Source organism: Schistocerca piceifrons, chromosome 6 (assembly GCF_021461385.2).
Source record: "Schistocerca piceifrons isolate TAMUIC-IGC-003096 chromosome 6, iqSchPice1.1, whole genome shotgun sequence".
Taxonomy (NCBI): Eukaryota; Metazoa; Arthropoda; class Insecta; order Orthoptera; family Acrididae; genus Schistocerca; species Schistocerca piceifrons.
Window position 1 is genome coordinate 592,187,004 of NC_060143.1, and position 17,856 is coordinate 592,204,859.

The following is a 17,856-nucleotide window of genomic DNA, read 5'->3' on the forward strand; positions in this document are numbered from 1 at the left end:
TGTCAAGGGGTCGGGAAATCTGTGGTTGCTCTTATTTTCTCTGGATTTGGATCAACTCCATCACCATTCACCATGATTCAAAAGATTTTAATTCTTGGGTGACAAAAAAAGTCTTGTTCTGGATTCAAGATGAAACCTCCAGTTTGAACACACTTCAACACATTTGTCAGGCAGATTAGATGTTCTTCAAATGTCTTTTAAAAAATAAAAATGTCATCCAGCCATCAAAGACGTCATTCATTTCAGGTGTCAAAGCAGATTGTCAATCATATGTTTGAAGGTGGTTGGAGCATTTCATAGCTCAAAACACACAGGCCATCAGGAGTTATGGAGGCAGTCTTTTCCCAATCAGCTTCATCAACCTTGATATACCAATAGCCTGTCCGTAGTTGAGAAATACTCTGCTCCTTTCAAGCAATCTTGGGTGTCGTCCATGCAAATTACTGGATAGACATCTTTCTACATTATTTTCTTGAGTCGTCAGCACCTGACGCAGAAACACCATGTGCCACCCTCCATCTTCACAAGGACCACAGTAGAGGAGAAAAGGCTCTCTAATGGTTCAATGGTGTCATCTTGCACCATATTCTCCATTTCTGAACAGATCATCTGTTGTTAAGCCAGCAACATCCTATACGAGCCATAGCTAATTGGTGGATGATCACCACTGTTGATACTGTGTTTTACAATGCACCTTTCGCTCTGTCCTTTTGCCAGTGCTGATTTGAAGGCATCCACAAACTGGTGTGGAATGGCTATCACTCGCCAACATTGTTCTTTGGTCAGGTCAGATCAGATCACATTGGCAGCTAGATAGTAGCTTCTTACCTTGTATTTTCTGTAGTGATAGCAGAGCACAATTCTTCCTCAATAATACTAAGTTGCCCCTACACACTTACCTTTAGGGAGCAGCTATAGCTCCTTTTGATGATTAATGATCCAAATTTCTCCATTACGAACTGCAGCCTTTATGATTGTCACTGGTGTTTAGGTTCCTTTTGCAAGCATGAGCAACTTTTAGCAGTTGATAAAATTTTGACAGCTCAATTGAGCTTCTTGACTGACAACTAGAACTTGTCTCATTGGTGATGGTGGGATAGCAATGTTTCAATGGCAACAATTCCCTACAGCAATCTCTGTTATGTGCGCTTGCTGGAATAGTTTCAATTGTCCAGAGTTCTCACCTTCCACAGTCTAAAACTGCTTGTGATGCCTGCAAGAAGTCACATCCGAGAATAACGTTATGACTGCATTCTGTTAAAACGACAAATTCAAATGGCAGAGTTCTGCCATTGATAGATAGTCTTGTAATACATGTTCCTGTTTGCTAGAGATATTTCCCATTTGTGACCTTCAGCAAATCACTTTCATATTGCAAAACATAATCTTCTTTAATTGACAACAATAAACAACCAACAGTATAGAGTAGCAAGTCCTCGAGTTGACTAGCACTGGACAGGTTGGCCGACGATGATGATGTCAATGGGATTTCCTGACATCTTGATGGCTGGCACATACATGCAATATTTGCTTCTGTGGAGGCCTTACCTCAATGGATGGTCACCTCACTTCATTTTCCTGAAGCTTGTGGCTAGGTGACTGACTTGTGCCTCTGTAAGGCGATAAGTACTGTGTACGGTGTGTTGGGGAGCGACCTTGTCTAGAGTGCGGCAATCAGCTTCGGTCCACAGGTTGACTACAATTGTCAGCAGCTGACTGGCATGAACAGTACCGTTGTTATGGTTGAAGTCTTGCAGCACAATAGCCATCAAATATTCTTCTTTCTCTGCACTAGCATACAACATGCCCACGGCATCCACAATGGAAACACAACAACAAATTGTCCTCCCAAGGTCCGTCCTTCTCTGAGGCATCTACTTGGCATAGGAGTTGGTTGCACCCACATTGGACAGGTGCTGGGTTGCCACTTGATGGCGGTGGTATAAGTCAGTTGAGTCCATTGTTCTTGACATGTTCAGTTGGTGGTGGAGACTTGTACTAAAGATCAATACACCTCTTCTTCAACATTTGTATTACCTCCTGACATACTGGGTCAACAATGAAGGATGCTATCTTTTGTATACTCAGTACATCTGTGGCTGCCATAAAGTTCTGTATCTCTTCTCTTACTAACTGGCAACCGAGCGAGGTGGCGCAGTGGTTAGCACCCTGGACTCGCATTCGGGAGGACAATGGTTCAATCCCGTGTCCGGCCATCCTGATTTAAGTTTTCTGTGATTTCCCTAAATCGTTCCAGGAAACGCCGGGATGGTTCCTATGAAAGGGCATGGCCAACTTCCTTCCCTAATCCAATGAGACCAATGACCTCGCTGTCTGTCTCCTCCCACAAAACAACCCAACCAAACTACCTGGCGTACGAGAGAGGTGAGCGTGTGGTGGTCTTCCACAACTGCCATAGGGATCACATTTGGCAGTTGGTCATATATCTTTCATTCAACTCCTTTTTTTCTGTTAATTTCCTCAATTTGATGGCACCACTTGAAGAATTCCTCTGTTGTGACACCTTTTAGCAGAAGAACTTAGTACATGTCCTGTACAACTCCTTTCATCAAATGTGAGATTTTTTGGCTTCTGTCATGTTAAGATTCATAATGTGGCACACAACCAAAACATTCTGTATGTTCAAATGTGTCATTTACCCAAGATGCATGGCCCTGTTCTTCAATTGTTCTACCAGTAAGTGAACATGCAATTGTCCCCAAATGTTTTCTTCAGTTCAGCCTGGAATTTTTCCCAGTTATTGAGCTTCTCTTCTTTGTACTCAAACCACTGTTGGGTTGTGCCATTCACATAAAAATACACATTTCTTCCAGAAATGATAGTATCTTCCAACACGATATCATTCCACCTCTGCTCACAGCCATTTTATTAGGTCCTGACCAGCTTATCTGGAAAATACTAATTGATGCCTGATGTGCAGCTGATTTACTGATGTTTTGGAATCCAAATGTCTCCTGACTATATGAATCTTAGGAACAGTGTAATGCTTGGGTTCTGGTTCCTGTTCATACAGGAAATTCTTACACTGATGAATTAGAGCCATGGTGATGCAGATGTTTTGAAGTACCCAGCATCTCCACCAAACATCACATATAATCACAATCAAGTATAAATCTGAAGGCAGGGTCATCAATAAAGTTCAATACTTAGTACTGGAAGCACGTTTGCTACTGACACCAACGTACACACTTGGGGAATATTTAAATGGTGTACATAACTTCACATTATTACTGACAATAATATAAAACTATAATGCCAAAATACAATAACAGATTGTTTTATCTTAACAAAAATGCTACAAATACACTATTGCTGAAATATGGTAATAAATATACGATTAAACATCAATGATTACATATTTAAACGCCGGAATTAGCCACTGGTCCCCCCTTCATTTTTAAACATTGTTAATGCTCTAAAACACTGTTAATATTCTGAAATACTGCAGAACAATTTTTACAGAAAACTTAATTAATTCAATTTTTGAAACTGCTTATTTTGCTGTAAATCATACTTTGCATTTAAATGTTTAATAACTGTCTCAGTACAAACAAATCAAATCAATATACACATGCTACTCACCATATAGTGGAGATGCTGAGTGGTAGATAGGCACAATAAAAAGCCTGTCACAAAATAAGCTTTCAGATATTAAGGCTTTCGTCAACTATAGATGACACACACACACACACACACACACACACACACACGACTGCAGTCTCAGGCAACTGAAAACACACTGTGAGCAGCAGCACCAGTTGGCTTGGGTTGTTTTGGGGAAGGAGACCAGACAGCGAGGTCATCGGTCTCATCGGATTAGGGATGGACGGGGAAGGAAGTCGGCCGTGCCCTTTGAAAGGAACCATCCCGGCATTTGCCTGGAGCGATTTAGGGAAATCACGGAAAACCTAAATCAGGATGGCCGGACGTGGGATTGAACCGTCGTCCTCCTGAATGCGAGTCCAGTGTTTAACCACTGGGCCACCTCGCTCGGTGCAGCACCAGTGCATGATGAGAGTGGCGAATGGGTGGGTGTAAGGAGGAGGCTGGGGCAGGTACGGGAAGGGATAGTAGGATAGGGGCAGGGATGAGGTGGAGAGACAGTAGGACAGCTAGGTGCAGTTAGGAGGCTAGACAGAGGGCAGGTGGTGTGGTGGGGGGGGGGGGGGGGGCTAGCAGAAAAGGAGAGAAGTAAAAAGACTGGTCGAGTAGGTGGAATAGAGGGCTGTATATTGCAGGAATAGGAATAGGGAAGGGGCTATATGGGAGAGGACAATGACTAATGAAGGTTGAGGCCAGGAGAGTTACAGGAATGTAGGATATATTCCAGGGAGAGTGCCCACTTGCGCAGTTCAGAAAAGCTGCTGTTGTTGGGAACGATCCATATGGCGCAGGCTTGAAGCAGTCACTGAAATGAAGAATGTCATGTTGGGCGGCATGCTCAGCAACAGAATGGTTCCCCTGTTTCTTGGCCACAGTTTGTCGGTGGCCATTCATGTGGACAGACAGCTTTTTGGTTGTCATGTCCATATAGACTGCAGCACAGTGGTTGCAGCGTAGCTTGTAGATAACATGACTGGTTTCACAGGTAGCTCTGCTTCTGATGAGATAGGTGATGTTTGTGGCCAGACTGGAGTAGGCGGTGTTGGGAGGATGTGTGCAACAGGTCTTGTATCTAGGTCTATTACAGCTATATGAACCATGAGGTAAGGGGCTGCATAGACATAGACGAGGAAATTGTGTAGGTTCAGTGGACGGTGGAATACCACTGTAGGATGGATGGGAAGGATAGTGGGCAGGACAATTTTCATCTCATGGCATGACAAGACGAAACCCTGGTGGAGAATGTATTTCAGTGCTCCAGTACTCAGTAGTACTAAGTTACGAGTGGAATGCTCCTCTGTGGTTGAACAGTGGGATTTTGGAAGGTGGTGAGTGATTGAAAAATAAGGCACAGGAGATTTGTTTTTGTACAAGGTTGGGGGAATAATTATGGTCTGTAAAGGCCTCAGAGAAGCCCTCGGTGTACTTAAAGAGGGACCGCTCATCACTGCAAATGTAATCACAATGGGTGGCTAGGCTGTATGGAAGGGATTTCTTGATATGGAATGAGTGGCAGCTCTTGAAGTGGAGGTATTGCTGGTGGTTAGTCCACTATGTGATCAAAAGTATCTGGACACCCCCAAAAACATACTGATTTCATATTAGGTGCATCATGCTGACACCTACTGCCAGGTACTCCATATCAGTGACCTCAGTAGTCAATAGATATCGTGCGAGAGCAGAATGGGGCACTCCGCAGAACTCACAGACTTCAAACGTGGTAAGATGATTGGGTGTCACTTGTGTCATAGGTCTGTACGCGAGATTTCCACACTCCTAAACATGCCTAGATCCACTGTTTCTGATGTGATAGCAAATTGAAAACGTGAAGGGGCATGTACAGCACAAAAGCGTACAGGCCAACCTTATCTGTTGACCAACAGAGACCGCCGACAGTTGAAGAAGGTCAAAATGTGTAATAGGCAGACATCTATACAGACAATCACACAAGAATTCCAAACTGCTTCAGGATCCACCCCAAGTACTATGACAGTTAGGCAGGAGGTGAGAAAACTTGGATTTCATGGTCAAGCGGCTGCTCATAAGCTCATCATGCCGGTAAATGCCAAACGATGCCTTGCTTGGTGAAAGGAGCATAAACATTGGACAACTGAACAGTGGAGAAATGTTGTGTGGGGTGACAAATCACAGAAGACAATGTGGCGATCTAATGAAGGTTGTGGGTATGGCGAGTGCCCAGTGAACATGATCTACCAGTGTGTGTAGTGCCAACAGTAAAATTCTGAGACAGTGTTGTGTTGTGGTCGTGTTTTTCACGGAGGGGGTTGCACCCCTTGTTTTGCATGGCACTATCACAGCATAGGCCTACATTGATATTTCAAGCACCTTCTTGCTTCCCACTGTTGAAGAGCAATTTGGGGATGGCGATTGGATCTTTCAACACAATCAAACACCTGTTCGTAATGCACGGTGTGTGGTGAAGTGGTTACACGCCAATGACATCCCTGTAATAGACTGACCTGCACAGAGTTGTGAACTGAATCCTACAAAACACCTTTGTGATGTTTTGGCACACTGACTGCATGCCAGACCTCACTGACTGCCATCGATACCTCTCCTCAGTGCAGCACTCTGTGAAGAATGGGCTGCCATTCCCCAAGAAAGTTTCCAGTACCTGATTGAACGTATGCCTGCAAGAGTGGAAACTGTCATCAAAGCCAAGGGTGGGCCATCACCATACCGAATTCCAGCATTTTCAGCCAGTTGTTCGGATACTTTTGACACACAGTGTAGATTTGATATGGACAGAGATACTGATGTAGCCATCTTTGAGGTGGAGGTCAACATATAGGATTGTGGCTTATTGGCTTCAGCAGTACCAGGTGAAGCGAATGGGGGAGAAGTAGTTGAGGTTCTGGAGGAATGTGGATGGGGTGTCCTGACCCTTGATCCAGATCGCAAAGAGATCATCAATGAATCTGAACCAGGTGAGGGGTTTAGGAATCTGGGTGTTTAGGAAGGATTCCTCTAGATGACCCATGAATAGTTTGGTGCACGATGGTGCCAGACAGGTGCCCCTAACTGTACAATGGATTTGTTTGCAGGTAATGTCTTCAAAGGAGAAGTAATTGTGGGTGAAGATATAGTTAATCATGGTGACTAGGAAGAAGGTTGGTGGTTTCGAATCTGTCAGGCATTGGGCAAGATAGTATCCAATAGCACTAAGGTCATGGGTATTAGGTTAGAATGAAGGGAGGTGGCTTCAATAGTGATGAGCAAGGCACCATGTGGTAAATGGACAGGAACTGTGGAGTTTGGTGGAGGAAATAGTTGGTGTCTTTTATATAGGAGGGTAGGTTCCAGGTAATAGGCTGGACGTGTTGGTTTATGAGAGCAGACATTCTCTCAGTGGGGGCACAGTAACCGACCAAAATGGGGAGTCCTGGGTGGTTCGGTATATGAACTTACAAAGCATGTCAAAGGTAAGAGTGTGGGGAGTGGTAGGTGTGAGGAGATAGAGGACTCTGGGGAGAGGTGTGGGATGGGCCTAAGGATTTGAGGAGAGACTGAAGATCATGCTGGATTTCTGGAATGACATTACTGTGACAAGGTTTGTAGGTAGATGTATCTAACAGCTGGCAGAGTCCTTCTGCCAGGTAATCCATGCGGTTCAAAACAAAAGTGGTGGAGCCTTTGTCTGCAAGTAGAATTATAAGGTCGGGATCAGTTTTTAGAAGATGGATTGCAGTTCTTTCTGTGGATGTAAGGTTAGTTTGCATGTTAAGGGGTTTGGGGAATGATGGTGAGCCAAGAAATTCTGCAAAGTTAACAGGGGCTGATTTGGAGGCAGTGGGGGTGGATCACAGTTGGATGCAGGAGTGAACTGATTCAGGCAGGGTTCAACTTTGGTCTCTGGTTGAGTCTTACGGGTAATGTAGTCGGCAAAAAAGTGTTTCCACTGTATGCACTAGGAGAAGGAGAAAAGGTCTTTAACCAGCCCAGCATGACTGAATTTGGGAGTGGGGCAAAAGGTGATGCCTCTCAAAAGGACAGATGTTACTGCGGGGCTAAGGCTTTTGGAGGAAAGGTTCATGATTTTGTTTTGGGTCTGTTTAGGTTTTGGATTCTGTGTGGTAGTGGGAGTTTTTGAGAGTGGGGTAAATGTAGCAGGTCTTCGAGACAGAGTTTGTCAGTTATGAGGGAACGGGAGGGGGAGTGGAGGTTGTTGTAGAGGTAGTGGACAATGGTACTCCTTGGCGGGAGTAGGAAGTGAGCAGGGTGGCCCACCATCTCCCAAGGTGTCACGGTCTGGCCACAGAGGAGCTTTCCTCTTGTAACTCAGTACCACCTGGATTAGAGCAACTGAATTACATATTTGCCAGGGTTTCGACTACCTGTCAGCGTGCCATGAGATAAGAAATATCCTGCCCACTAACCTCCCCACCCCTCCAAGAGTGGTATTCCACTGTCCACTGAACATACACAATATATTTTTCCATCCCTACACAATACCTGCACCCAAACTGTTACCTCACGGCTCATATCCCAGTAAGAGACCTAAATGTAACACCTGTTTCATACATCCTCCTACCACCACCTACTCCACTCTCGTCAGAAACATCACCTATCCTGTCAAAGGCAGGAATACCTGTGAAACCAGTCATGTGATCTACAAGCTAAGCTGCAACCACTGCGCTGCTTTCTATCTGAGCATGACAACCAACAGTCTGTCCGCATGAATGGCCAACTTTTCTGAACTGTGCAGGTGGGAACTCTCCCTGCAGTATATCCTACATTCCCGTAATCCTCCTGGCCTCAGCCTCCATTAGTCATTGTCCTCACTCATCTTTCCCCTTCCCCCATTCCCATTACAGTTCTACACAGCCCTCTATTCCACCAACGCACCCAGTCTTTTTTACTTATTTTCCGATAGCGGCCCCTCTCCCTCCCCTCTCCCACTTTTCCCCCACCCTACGCCTACCCTCTCAACTGCACCTAGCTGCCCTGCCCTCTCTCTACCTCGTCCTTGCACTCTGCCTGGCAGCACTTAACCACTCCCCCACCCCTACCCTGCAATCCTTCCTCCTCCCTGCCCCAGCCTCCTCCTTACGCCACCCAGTTGCGCTGCTGGTGCTATTTATGGTGTGGCTTCAGCTGCCGAGAGAGAGAGAGAGAGAGAGAGAGAGAGAGAGAGAGAGAGAGAGAGAGAGAGTTGAGTGTGTGTGTGTGTGTGTGTGTGTGTGTGTGTGTGTGTGTGTGTGTGTGACATCTAGTTTTGACAAAGGCCTTGTTGGCCGAAAGCTTCTTTTCTGACAAAACATTCATTTTCTTAAAATGCATTTTTTTGTGTTTCATTCAGTATTTTTTTAAATGGGTGGTCTACTTATTTTTCAAGACTAAACAAATCTCAAATCAGGTACCTCAATGACATTTCTTTAACTTAGTCCATCAGTCCAAAAAGTTTCGAGATTGGACTAATAAAAAATTAGAGAAAAGTTAAGGTGGTGGTCTTAACATTTAAGGTGTTCTACTGGCTCCACCTCCCCCCCCCCCTTTCCCCCTTTTTTGAATACAATGCACAGAACTTTCATACACCCATGTGCAGCTATAACAAAAGCCCTTCCTTGGGATGTTGTTCAACCTTGTCACATTTGCTTGAACGTCAATTATGTGGTGAAAGTGTTGACCTTTTATGTTGATTTCTGCACTCTGTCATTTTGTGGTAGGTCATATTGATAACAAGAAGTATTGTCAACTGTGATATTTCTAAGAGAAGAATTGTTCACATTTTAAATTTCAATCCCATAGCGGTGTGCATCCACATGTTGTCATTTTTGTTTGGGAATCAATGTGTGCGGGCAAAATTTGAACATACTTCTCTAATCTTCAAAAGTCATGTGATTTAGACATGTTGCTCTATTTTGATTTGGAGCACAACATCGACACACTAAGGCCACATGTCCACTACTTAAAACCGCCTGCTCAAAACTTGTTGAACGCACATCTGTTGTTTACAGTTGTTAGTTCAAGTTGCAACTGTAGTTACTGCACAGACATTACTTATTCACTGGGAATTAAATCAGCCTTGGAATTTTTTGGATGGACGATGCTTGACTAAATGGTAAGGTGCAAAGTAGGTAATTTTTATCTATGCTACACTATAGTTGATGTTTATGGGCCTAATAGAAAAGCAAACATTACTAAAAGTCACTTTTTTGCTAAATGACATATATTTAACTTAAAGGACACACTTTGCTGTCTTTCTATTAGTTCTGGCTTAGGAGTATTAACAACCAAATTGATATCATCCATATAAAGCATGTTGCATGAACAGTGTGTGCAAATAAAACTGATATGAACAGAACCTTCATACTTACTCACTGTCTCAATTAATTTCTGCAAAAAGGCTATTTTGCTTTCCTTGTCCTTTATATTTTCATGATTAAGTTCATCCGGAGAGAAAACTCCATTCATGAACCCAGTTTCTCGAATGACCTTAAACAAAAATAGATAACATTTGTAATAGTCTCAGTGAAAACAGCAGTGAACTGTGCTGAGATAGAAAAGAAACACCAAAGTGCCTCAAGCAGGCTGACAGGAACAAAATTAAAACTTTGCAACAACAGCTTGTTCTACAAGAATATTTATACAAATTATTCATTGGGAGAAATCCAGTTTATATTGAAATATGACCAAAGATTATGATCACAGATGCACCTTCGTAGAGACAAAGTGAAGTGCAAAAAAACTGAGGAATGAAAATACAGGACATACAGCAGCTGAAGAATTGGGGTGATGAGTTCCATGAAGGGGGTTTCTGTACATCCCATTGTAAAGGAGAACATTGAGGGCTGTAAAATTTAAAAATTAATGTCATGGAGAAAAAAGATCAAGAGAAGAAAACAATAAACAGTATGTTTGTTGTGAAAGCTGTAACAGTTTCATACTGAGGGTGGAACTGCAATCGCAATACGTAGTGCCTAAAAATACTACTATGAAGCCAAGAGCAATCAATCCACAGTCGTGGAGGGTAGCGTACCAAAGAAAGAGGTGAAATCATATATTCCATTGAATAACATGTGTTTCTGGTAGTGGAATATCATAGGTTAGAACACAGTATTATGGCAATATGGTGCAATATTAATACACAATTTGATGTTCTAAAAGGACCCAAGGCATTCAAAAGCTCTTTGCCAAATTCAAATGGAAATGTAGCGTGGCTGATCTAGCTGAGAATATTGACCCCATGCCAATTGTAGTTACTCCTGAAAATGTTTCTACAGTATCTGGACTTACTCAGCAACATATGAGAAAATCCGTCTGAAGAATTCCGGCAGAGACTGATTTGAAGTGTTCCAGCATACATACAATAGTGAGAAATGGTCTACACATTTCTATTCAAAACCTAATGTCACTGTATCATACCTGTAGCTGCTGGGTGACAAAGACCTGACTTTGAAACAACGTTCTCACAATTACAGATAACGAAAAATTTTATGTTGGCTACATCTGGTTCACAAATGAAGCACATGTCCAGTGTATAGGACTACACCAAATTTACAGGCACAGGTGTGAATTGGCTGCCACATTCACATGATCTGACTCCTTGTGGCTACTATTTGTAGGTTACATTGAAAGACACAACCTACTGGGACCATCCCACCATGCTGGATGAGCTCAAGTCATCAGGATGTGCGGTGACTGAATTCATTTCCACCGAGACACAAGATGTGACATCAAATTTCACTGTTCATTTGCACCGTGCCCCTACTGTGAGTGATGAACATTTTAAAAAAGATTGTGATGTGATTGCAAAGACTGCCTATTTATGCACACTGACATGGTGGACAGAGTACAGCACCATCTGTTACCAGCTTTTGTATAAAATTCTTTGTTGCACTCTTCCAATGATCTGTGCATCACTGTTATTTAATTTAAAAATCAGGGAGAATTATTGCCTACCTCAATAGTTGTTTCCATTTTACTTTTGGCCTAAATTTTTGACTCCCAAAAACAAACATTCAATCATAATATTTTTTCTATTAATATTTCCATCAATTTAGCTCATCTTGTTACCAATTCAGTGACTGTTAAGTAGATATTTAAGTTTTGTCATAAACAGTGTTGTTACATTACTTTCGTATTCCATTCTCACTAGAAAGTTCATTTTTATGAGGGAGCTGTATGATTCAATAAATGTAATAAATGCATTGACATGTAAAACATTTCTCTACTGGAAACATGGTAGCTTTTTTCATATTATCAGCTTTTTCATACATATAACAAGGTATTTATTTAAAGCCAAAAGTGGCTAAACTGAGTAGCTTCACTAACATCACAAACACAACACTAAGATTACAGGTAATACATAGCAATTCAAGTCAAATAAAGTTAAGAAACTTCTGTGTAGTACAAAGTTTAAGATGTACACACGGGCAGTCCAGAAGTGATACTTATCCTATGTATTCCTTAACATGGCAAAATGAAGAGGTCAGAATGAGAAGGAAACCAACAATGAAAATCCCACTGATATATCTCAATACTGATGACATCATCATCATCATCATCCTAACAGCTACTTGATAAGTGTATGTCTCTAGAGCAGCTCTCTGACACTTATTTCCATCTGATCAGCCCTGAGATCTGAATAGACAATCCTAAAATACTAGCATTCATTTAAAAGCAAGACATTTGAATCCATAAGACTTCTTATATTGCTTACTCCATGTACCAGGTGATCAAAAAGTCAGTATAAATTTGAAAACTTAATAAACCACGGAATAATGTAGATAGAGAGGTAAAAATTGACACACATGCTTGGAATGACATGGGGTTTTATTAGAACAAAAAAAAAACAAAGTTCACAAAATGTCTGACAAATGCGCGTCTTTTGCTGATGATCGTGTGCTCAGCCACCACTTTCATCATGCTTGGCCTCCCAGGTCCCCAGACCTCAGTCCGTGCAATTATTGGCTTTGGGGTTACCTGAAGTCGCAAGTGTATCATGATCGACCGACATCTCTAGGGATGCTGAAAGACGACATCCGATGCCAATGCCTCACCATAACTCCGGACATACTTTACAGTGCTATTCACAACATTATTCCTCGACTACAGCTATTGTTGAGGAATGATGGACATATTGAGCATTTCCTGTAAAGAACATCATCTTTGCTTTGTCTTACTTTGTTATGCTAATTATTGCTATTCTGATCAGATGAAGTGCCATCTGTCTGACATTTTTTGAACTTTTGTAATTTTTTGGTTCTGATAAAACCCCATGTCATTCCAAACATGTGTGTCAACTTGTACTCTCTAACTACATTATTCTGTGATTTATTCAGTTTTCAAATTTATACTGACCTTTTGATCACCCGGTATTTATATTAATCATACGCAAATCTAAACAAATACTTTCTGCATTATATAAGGTGGGCCCTATGAAGCAGCAGTTTTATTTCCCTAATAACAACAGTAAACATAAGTGTCAATGTTTTTATGTAATAAAGTGCCATTAGCATATTACAACCAGTGACATTTATTATTCACCTATTAAATGTTCCCTAAAAATTTTACTAGAGCCTTCAAATATTCCACAGAGGTTAAACACCACTGCGTGAACCATTCTGGGCAATATAGCTGGATTTCTCTCACAAACCGCAGTCTTCAGCTGCATAATGTTCTGAGGTTTGTTAATGTGATATGCAACATAAGATAGCCCCACAGGAATAAGTCAGATACGCTTAAACTGGGTAAATGTGGAGAACATGCTATATACCCTCCTCTAGAGATCATGAGCCCTTGGAAACAATTTATGAACCCCACCCATATATATCCTAGTAATACATACAGCCTCACCATCTCACTGAAACCTCATTGTCCAGCAAGAGAGTCCACCGTACCACAGCTCTAGAGTGAGGAAATTCTGTAACCTCTCCGATATCTGACAAGTATTAACAGTGTGTGTGTGTGTGTGTGTGTGTGTGTGTGTGTGTGTGTGTGTGTGTGTGTGTGTGTGTGTGTTCTACTGATGAAGGCTGGAGCCGAAAGCTACATGTGAGTGACTTAATTATGCCTGTCTGCAACCGGACATTTCTTCTTTATGGTAAGTATGAATCTGTCTTTGCTTACATTGTTGCAAATATTAACAGTTATACCTCTCCCAGCCTCATTACATATATATGGGCCAATTATTTCAAAGTAGGATACAGTGTAACCAGACGCTGATATGTGGAGTGTGAAGAAACATATTTGCAACTGCTGAGTGAATCAGTGACAAGACTTCGTGTTTTTACCGAAAACAATACACATGTAAGAACTTTGTTACTCGGTGTTATCGTACAGTCTCACAAAACACAGTGTGATTGGTTTTGTTGGTAATTGAGTTCTTGCACTATAAGCATTTATCATATGAAAGTTCCTTTACCAAATTCTGCAAACATTGCTGCATATTAACTGAAAGGTGGATATTAGCTAGACTTTGTACACTCTTCATGGGAGCATGTTATATCTTCTTACAAGTAAATACAACTTTTGAAAGTTTGAAATCCACAGGATTATCATACTGAAGTTAGCGATACACCAAGATTTGTGATACTGAAATGGCAGCAGAATAATCCCTATCTCTGAAGAAGAGTGTTATATATTTTTTAATACTTCTGCTATAAATTTAACTTTTATATTGTTCACCGCTCTATCATTACCAGAAAACACATTCCACCTAAAAGCACACAATGTGTGCACACTGTGCCAAAGTAGCTGTGTCAGCAATCTGAAGGTCGACTGCCTAGGGTCCAATCTGCAGTTTCTGGTTTCAGAGAAGGGACTGAACATCTGTATCTTGACAATTGTGATAACTGTGACAAACTTCCCCTAAGTGTTGTTCTTGTGCTGGAGTCACTAACCATGTCCCACTGCCATGTACACCTGCTAGTTAGCAGACACAGTTCCTTCCTCTGCACCAACTTTACATAATTGCACTTCCTATCCATGCTGCATATACATTGAATGCAAGCCTACCCCCAATTTATGATCTTCTATCAGCCTACAACTGATTATTTCACCTTTATGGAGTTGTCATTCATTCAGATTAACAGATCTGGACATGAATACCAGGTTCAGGCAGTCTTTTAGTAGTCACTTAAGAGAGGATATTCCATAGTTTAGAAACCGTCAGTCTCTCAGGGGTTCGAATTCATAAATGATATTGGCAGCGTATGGACTCTAGCTGTCCTGCTTCATAGTATGAAACAACTGATTTTCACATTAATGTATGAAATGGGTTTAAAAAGTTGCATACACCCAAATTTACATCGAGGTCTACCACACTGATGCCTGTCTCTAAAATTCAGTACAATTCAAATGCACCACCAAATAGTAGTGGTTATATAAGATAAACTGAACTGAAAAAGAGGACGAGCAGTAATTTCTGCATTTCTAGATAGTTGCTTCCACAGTTTTTTTGCATGATAGCTTCCTCCCATGCAAAATGGCTAAGCAGGGATGGCTAGAGGACAAATTTATTTATTTATTTATTTATTTTGATCCAACATCAACTGATTACAAAAAAGGTTTTTTTTTTGTTCCAGTCTTCTAGAAAAGTCAGAGCCTTACTTACTACAGTTACATATTATTGACTGGCACTTTTATCTACGCAACTTTTTCTAAATTTAGTAGAGAGAACAGAGTTACATATATGGACTATACATTAAAAAATTGTTATTGCCATACTTAGATTAAGGAATCTATAGTTTTTGACACAGTATTCGTATCTTACATTAAAATATTTACAGTTTGTGACACAGTCTAAGATCTGAGATTACATATAATTTTAGATAGATGGTCTTCCATCATACAAGTGTACTAAATCTAGAAACTCATCTACTGAATATACAGGATTGTTTAGGAGCCATAATTTTAATTTTGTTTTTTAGTTTTGTAATGGGCAATTTGGAGATATTAGGATGGAAGCAATTCAGTAGTTTTGTGTCTGCATAGTGAGGGCTTTTATCATAAAGTGTTGTTCTATGGGAGATGATGTGGGGTCTCTCTCTACCTCTAGTGTTGTGATTGTGTATTTCTTTATTAAGTGTTTTGTTACTGTTTACTGCCATAATGATTATCTTCAGCACGTATAGGTTATGAACAGTTAGTATTTTAAATTCTTTAAACAAATTTCCGCAGGACTTCCTGGCTCATTTCTTTCCCATAATTCTAAGTGCCTTCTTTTGTAAGATAAGTACACTTTTCATATTACCTATACTGCTGGATCTCCATACCTCTATCCCATAGCTTAGATGAGATTCAAATAGAGCAAAATATATTTGCCTCAGAGTGGTGATGTTACAAAAAGGTGTCAGTTTTCTTAGGACATATATGTTAGTACATAGTTTTTTGCAAATATCATTCACACGATCAGACCAGTTTAACTCCGCATCAAGTGTCAGGCCAAGAAATTTGGTCGAGTATTGTTTTTTAATGTATTCGTCACCCATTAAGATTTGGTTTTCATGAGTTTTTTGCCTCCCAAGATCAAATTCAATATAGGCAGATTTATTTGTGTTTAATTTTAGTTTGTTTTCATTAAAATATTGCAGAATTAAGCCTGCTGCAGTATTGGATTCCACTTCGAGCTGCGAATAGCTTGGATTGCAGCATATTAATGTGGTATCGTCTGCATATAATATAGCTGCTGCATGCATTGTTACGGACTGAATATCATTAACAAAAATAATAAAATAAAGTGGTCCTAATATTGACCTCTGTGGAATACCAAAATTTATGTCAGTGGTGTTCGATTTGTATGCTCCCTCTGTAGTTCTAATAGACACAAACTGCTTCCTATTTATCAAGTAGGACCTCATCAGATTATGGGCTGTGCCTCGAATGCCATAGTTCCACAGTTTGTCCAGCAATATGGTCGTATCAACACAGTCAAATGCTTTTTGTAAGGCCAGAAAGATGGCACATACATGTTCTTTATTATCTATTGCTTGAGTGACACCTTTGATTAAGTTGGATGCTGTTGTAATGGTGGACGACCCCTTGACAAACCCATACTGCCCCTTCGAAATCACTTTTTTGCATACCAGGAAGTTCCAGATTCTTATGTATATTACTTTCTCAAAGATTTTGGATGTAAGGATGTAGGGGGTTATCTCACTAGGGGTAAGATAGATACTGCCTACAGGAAAATTAAAGAGACCTTTGGAGAAAAGAGAACCACTTGTATGAATATCAAGAGCTCAGATGGAAACCCAGTTCTAAGCAAAGAAGGGAAAGCAGAAAGGTGGAAGGACTATATAGAGGATCTATACAAGGGCGATGTACTTGAGGACAATATTATGGAAATGGAAGACGTTGCAGATGAAGATGAAATGGGAGATATGATACTGTGTGAAGAGTTCGACAGAGCACTGAAAGACCTGAGTCGAAAGAAATAAGGCCCCGGGAGTAGACAACATTCCATTAGAACTACTGATGGCCTTGGGAGAGCCAGTCCTGACAAAACTCTACCATCTGGTGAGCAAGATGTATGAGACATGTGAAATACCATCAGACTTCAAGAAGAATATAATAATTCCAATCCCAAAGAAAGCAGGTGTTGACAGATGTGAAAATTACCGAACTATCCGTTTAATAAATCACGGCTGCAAAATACTAACGCAAATTCTTTACAGACGAATGGAAAAACTAGTAGAAGCCGACCTTGGGGAAGATCAGTTTGGATTCCAAAGAAATATTGGAACACGTGAGGCAATACTGACCTTACGACTTATCTTAGAAGAAAGATTAAGGAAAGGCAAACCTACGTTTCTAGCTTTTGTAGACTCAGAGAAAGCTTTTGACAATATTGACTGGAATACTCTCTTTCAAATTCTGAAGGTGGGAGGGGTAAAAGACAGGGAGCAAAAGGCTATTTACAATTTGTACAGAAACCAGATGGCAGTTATAAGAGTCGAGGAGCATGAAAGGGAAGCAGTGGTTGGGAAGGGAGTGAGACAGGGTTGTAGCTTCTCCTCAATATTATTCAATCTGTATATTGAACAAGCAGTAAAGGAAACAAAAGAAAAATTCAGAGTAGGTATTAAAATCCATGGAGAAGAAATAAAAACTTTGAGGTTTGCCGATGACACTGTAATTATATCAGAGACAGCAAAGGACTTGGAAGAGCAGTTGAACGGAATGGACAGTGTCTTGAAAGGAGGATATAAGATGAACATCAATGAAAGCAAAACGAGGATAATGGAATGTAGTCGAATTAAGTCGGGT

The 17,856-nt window shown here is 41.0% G+C and overlaps 1 protein-coding gene across 3 annotated transcripts in view; it reads right to left on the reverse strand.

The window, feature by feature from the left end:
• Window positions 1–17,856, reverse strand: part of LOC124803045 (TRAF3-interacting protein 1) — a 265,079-nt gene that overhangs the window by 169,018 nt on the left and 78,205 nt on the right. For all 3 annotated transcript variants that reach the window (XM_047264163.1, XM_047264162.1, XM_047264160.1), the window contains one exon: window positions 9,963–10,080. In XM_047264163.1, the coding sequence (XP_047120119.1) occupies window positions 9,963–10,059 (97 nt within the window). In that variant the 5' untranslated portion in view covers window positions 10,060–10,080. The remainder of the gene's footprint in view (window positions 1–9,962; window positions 10,081–17,856) is intronic.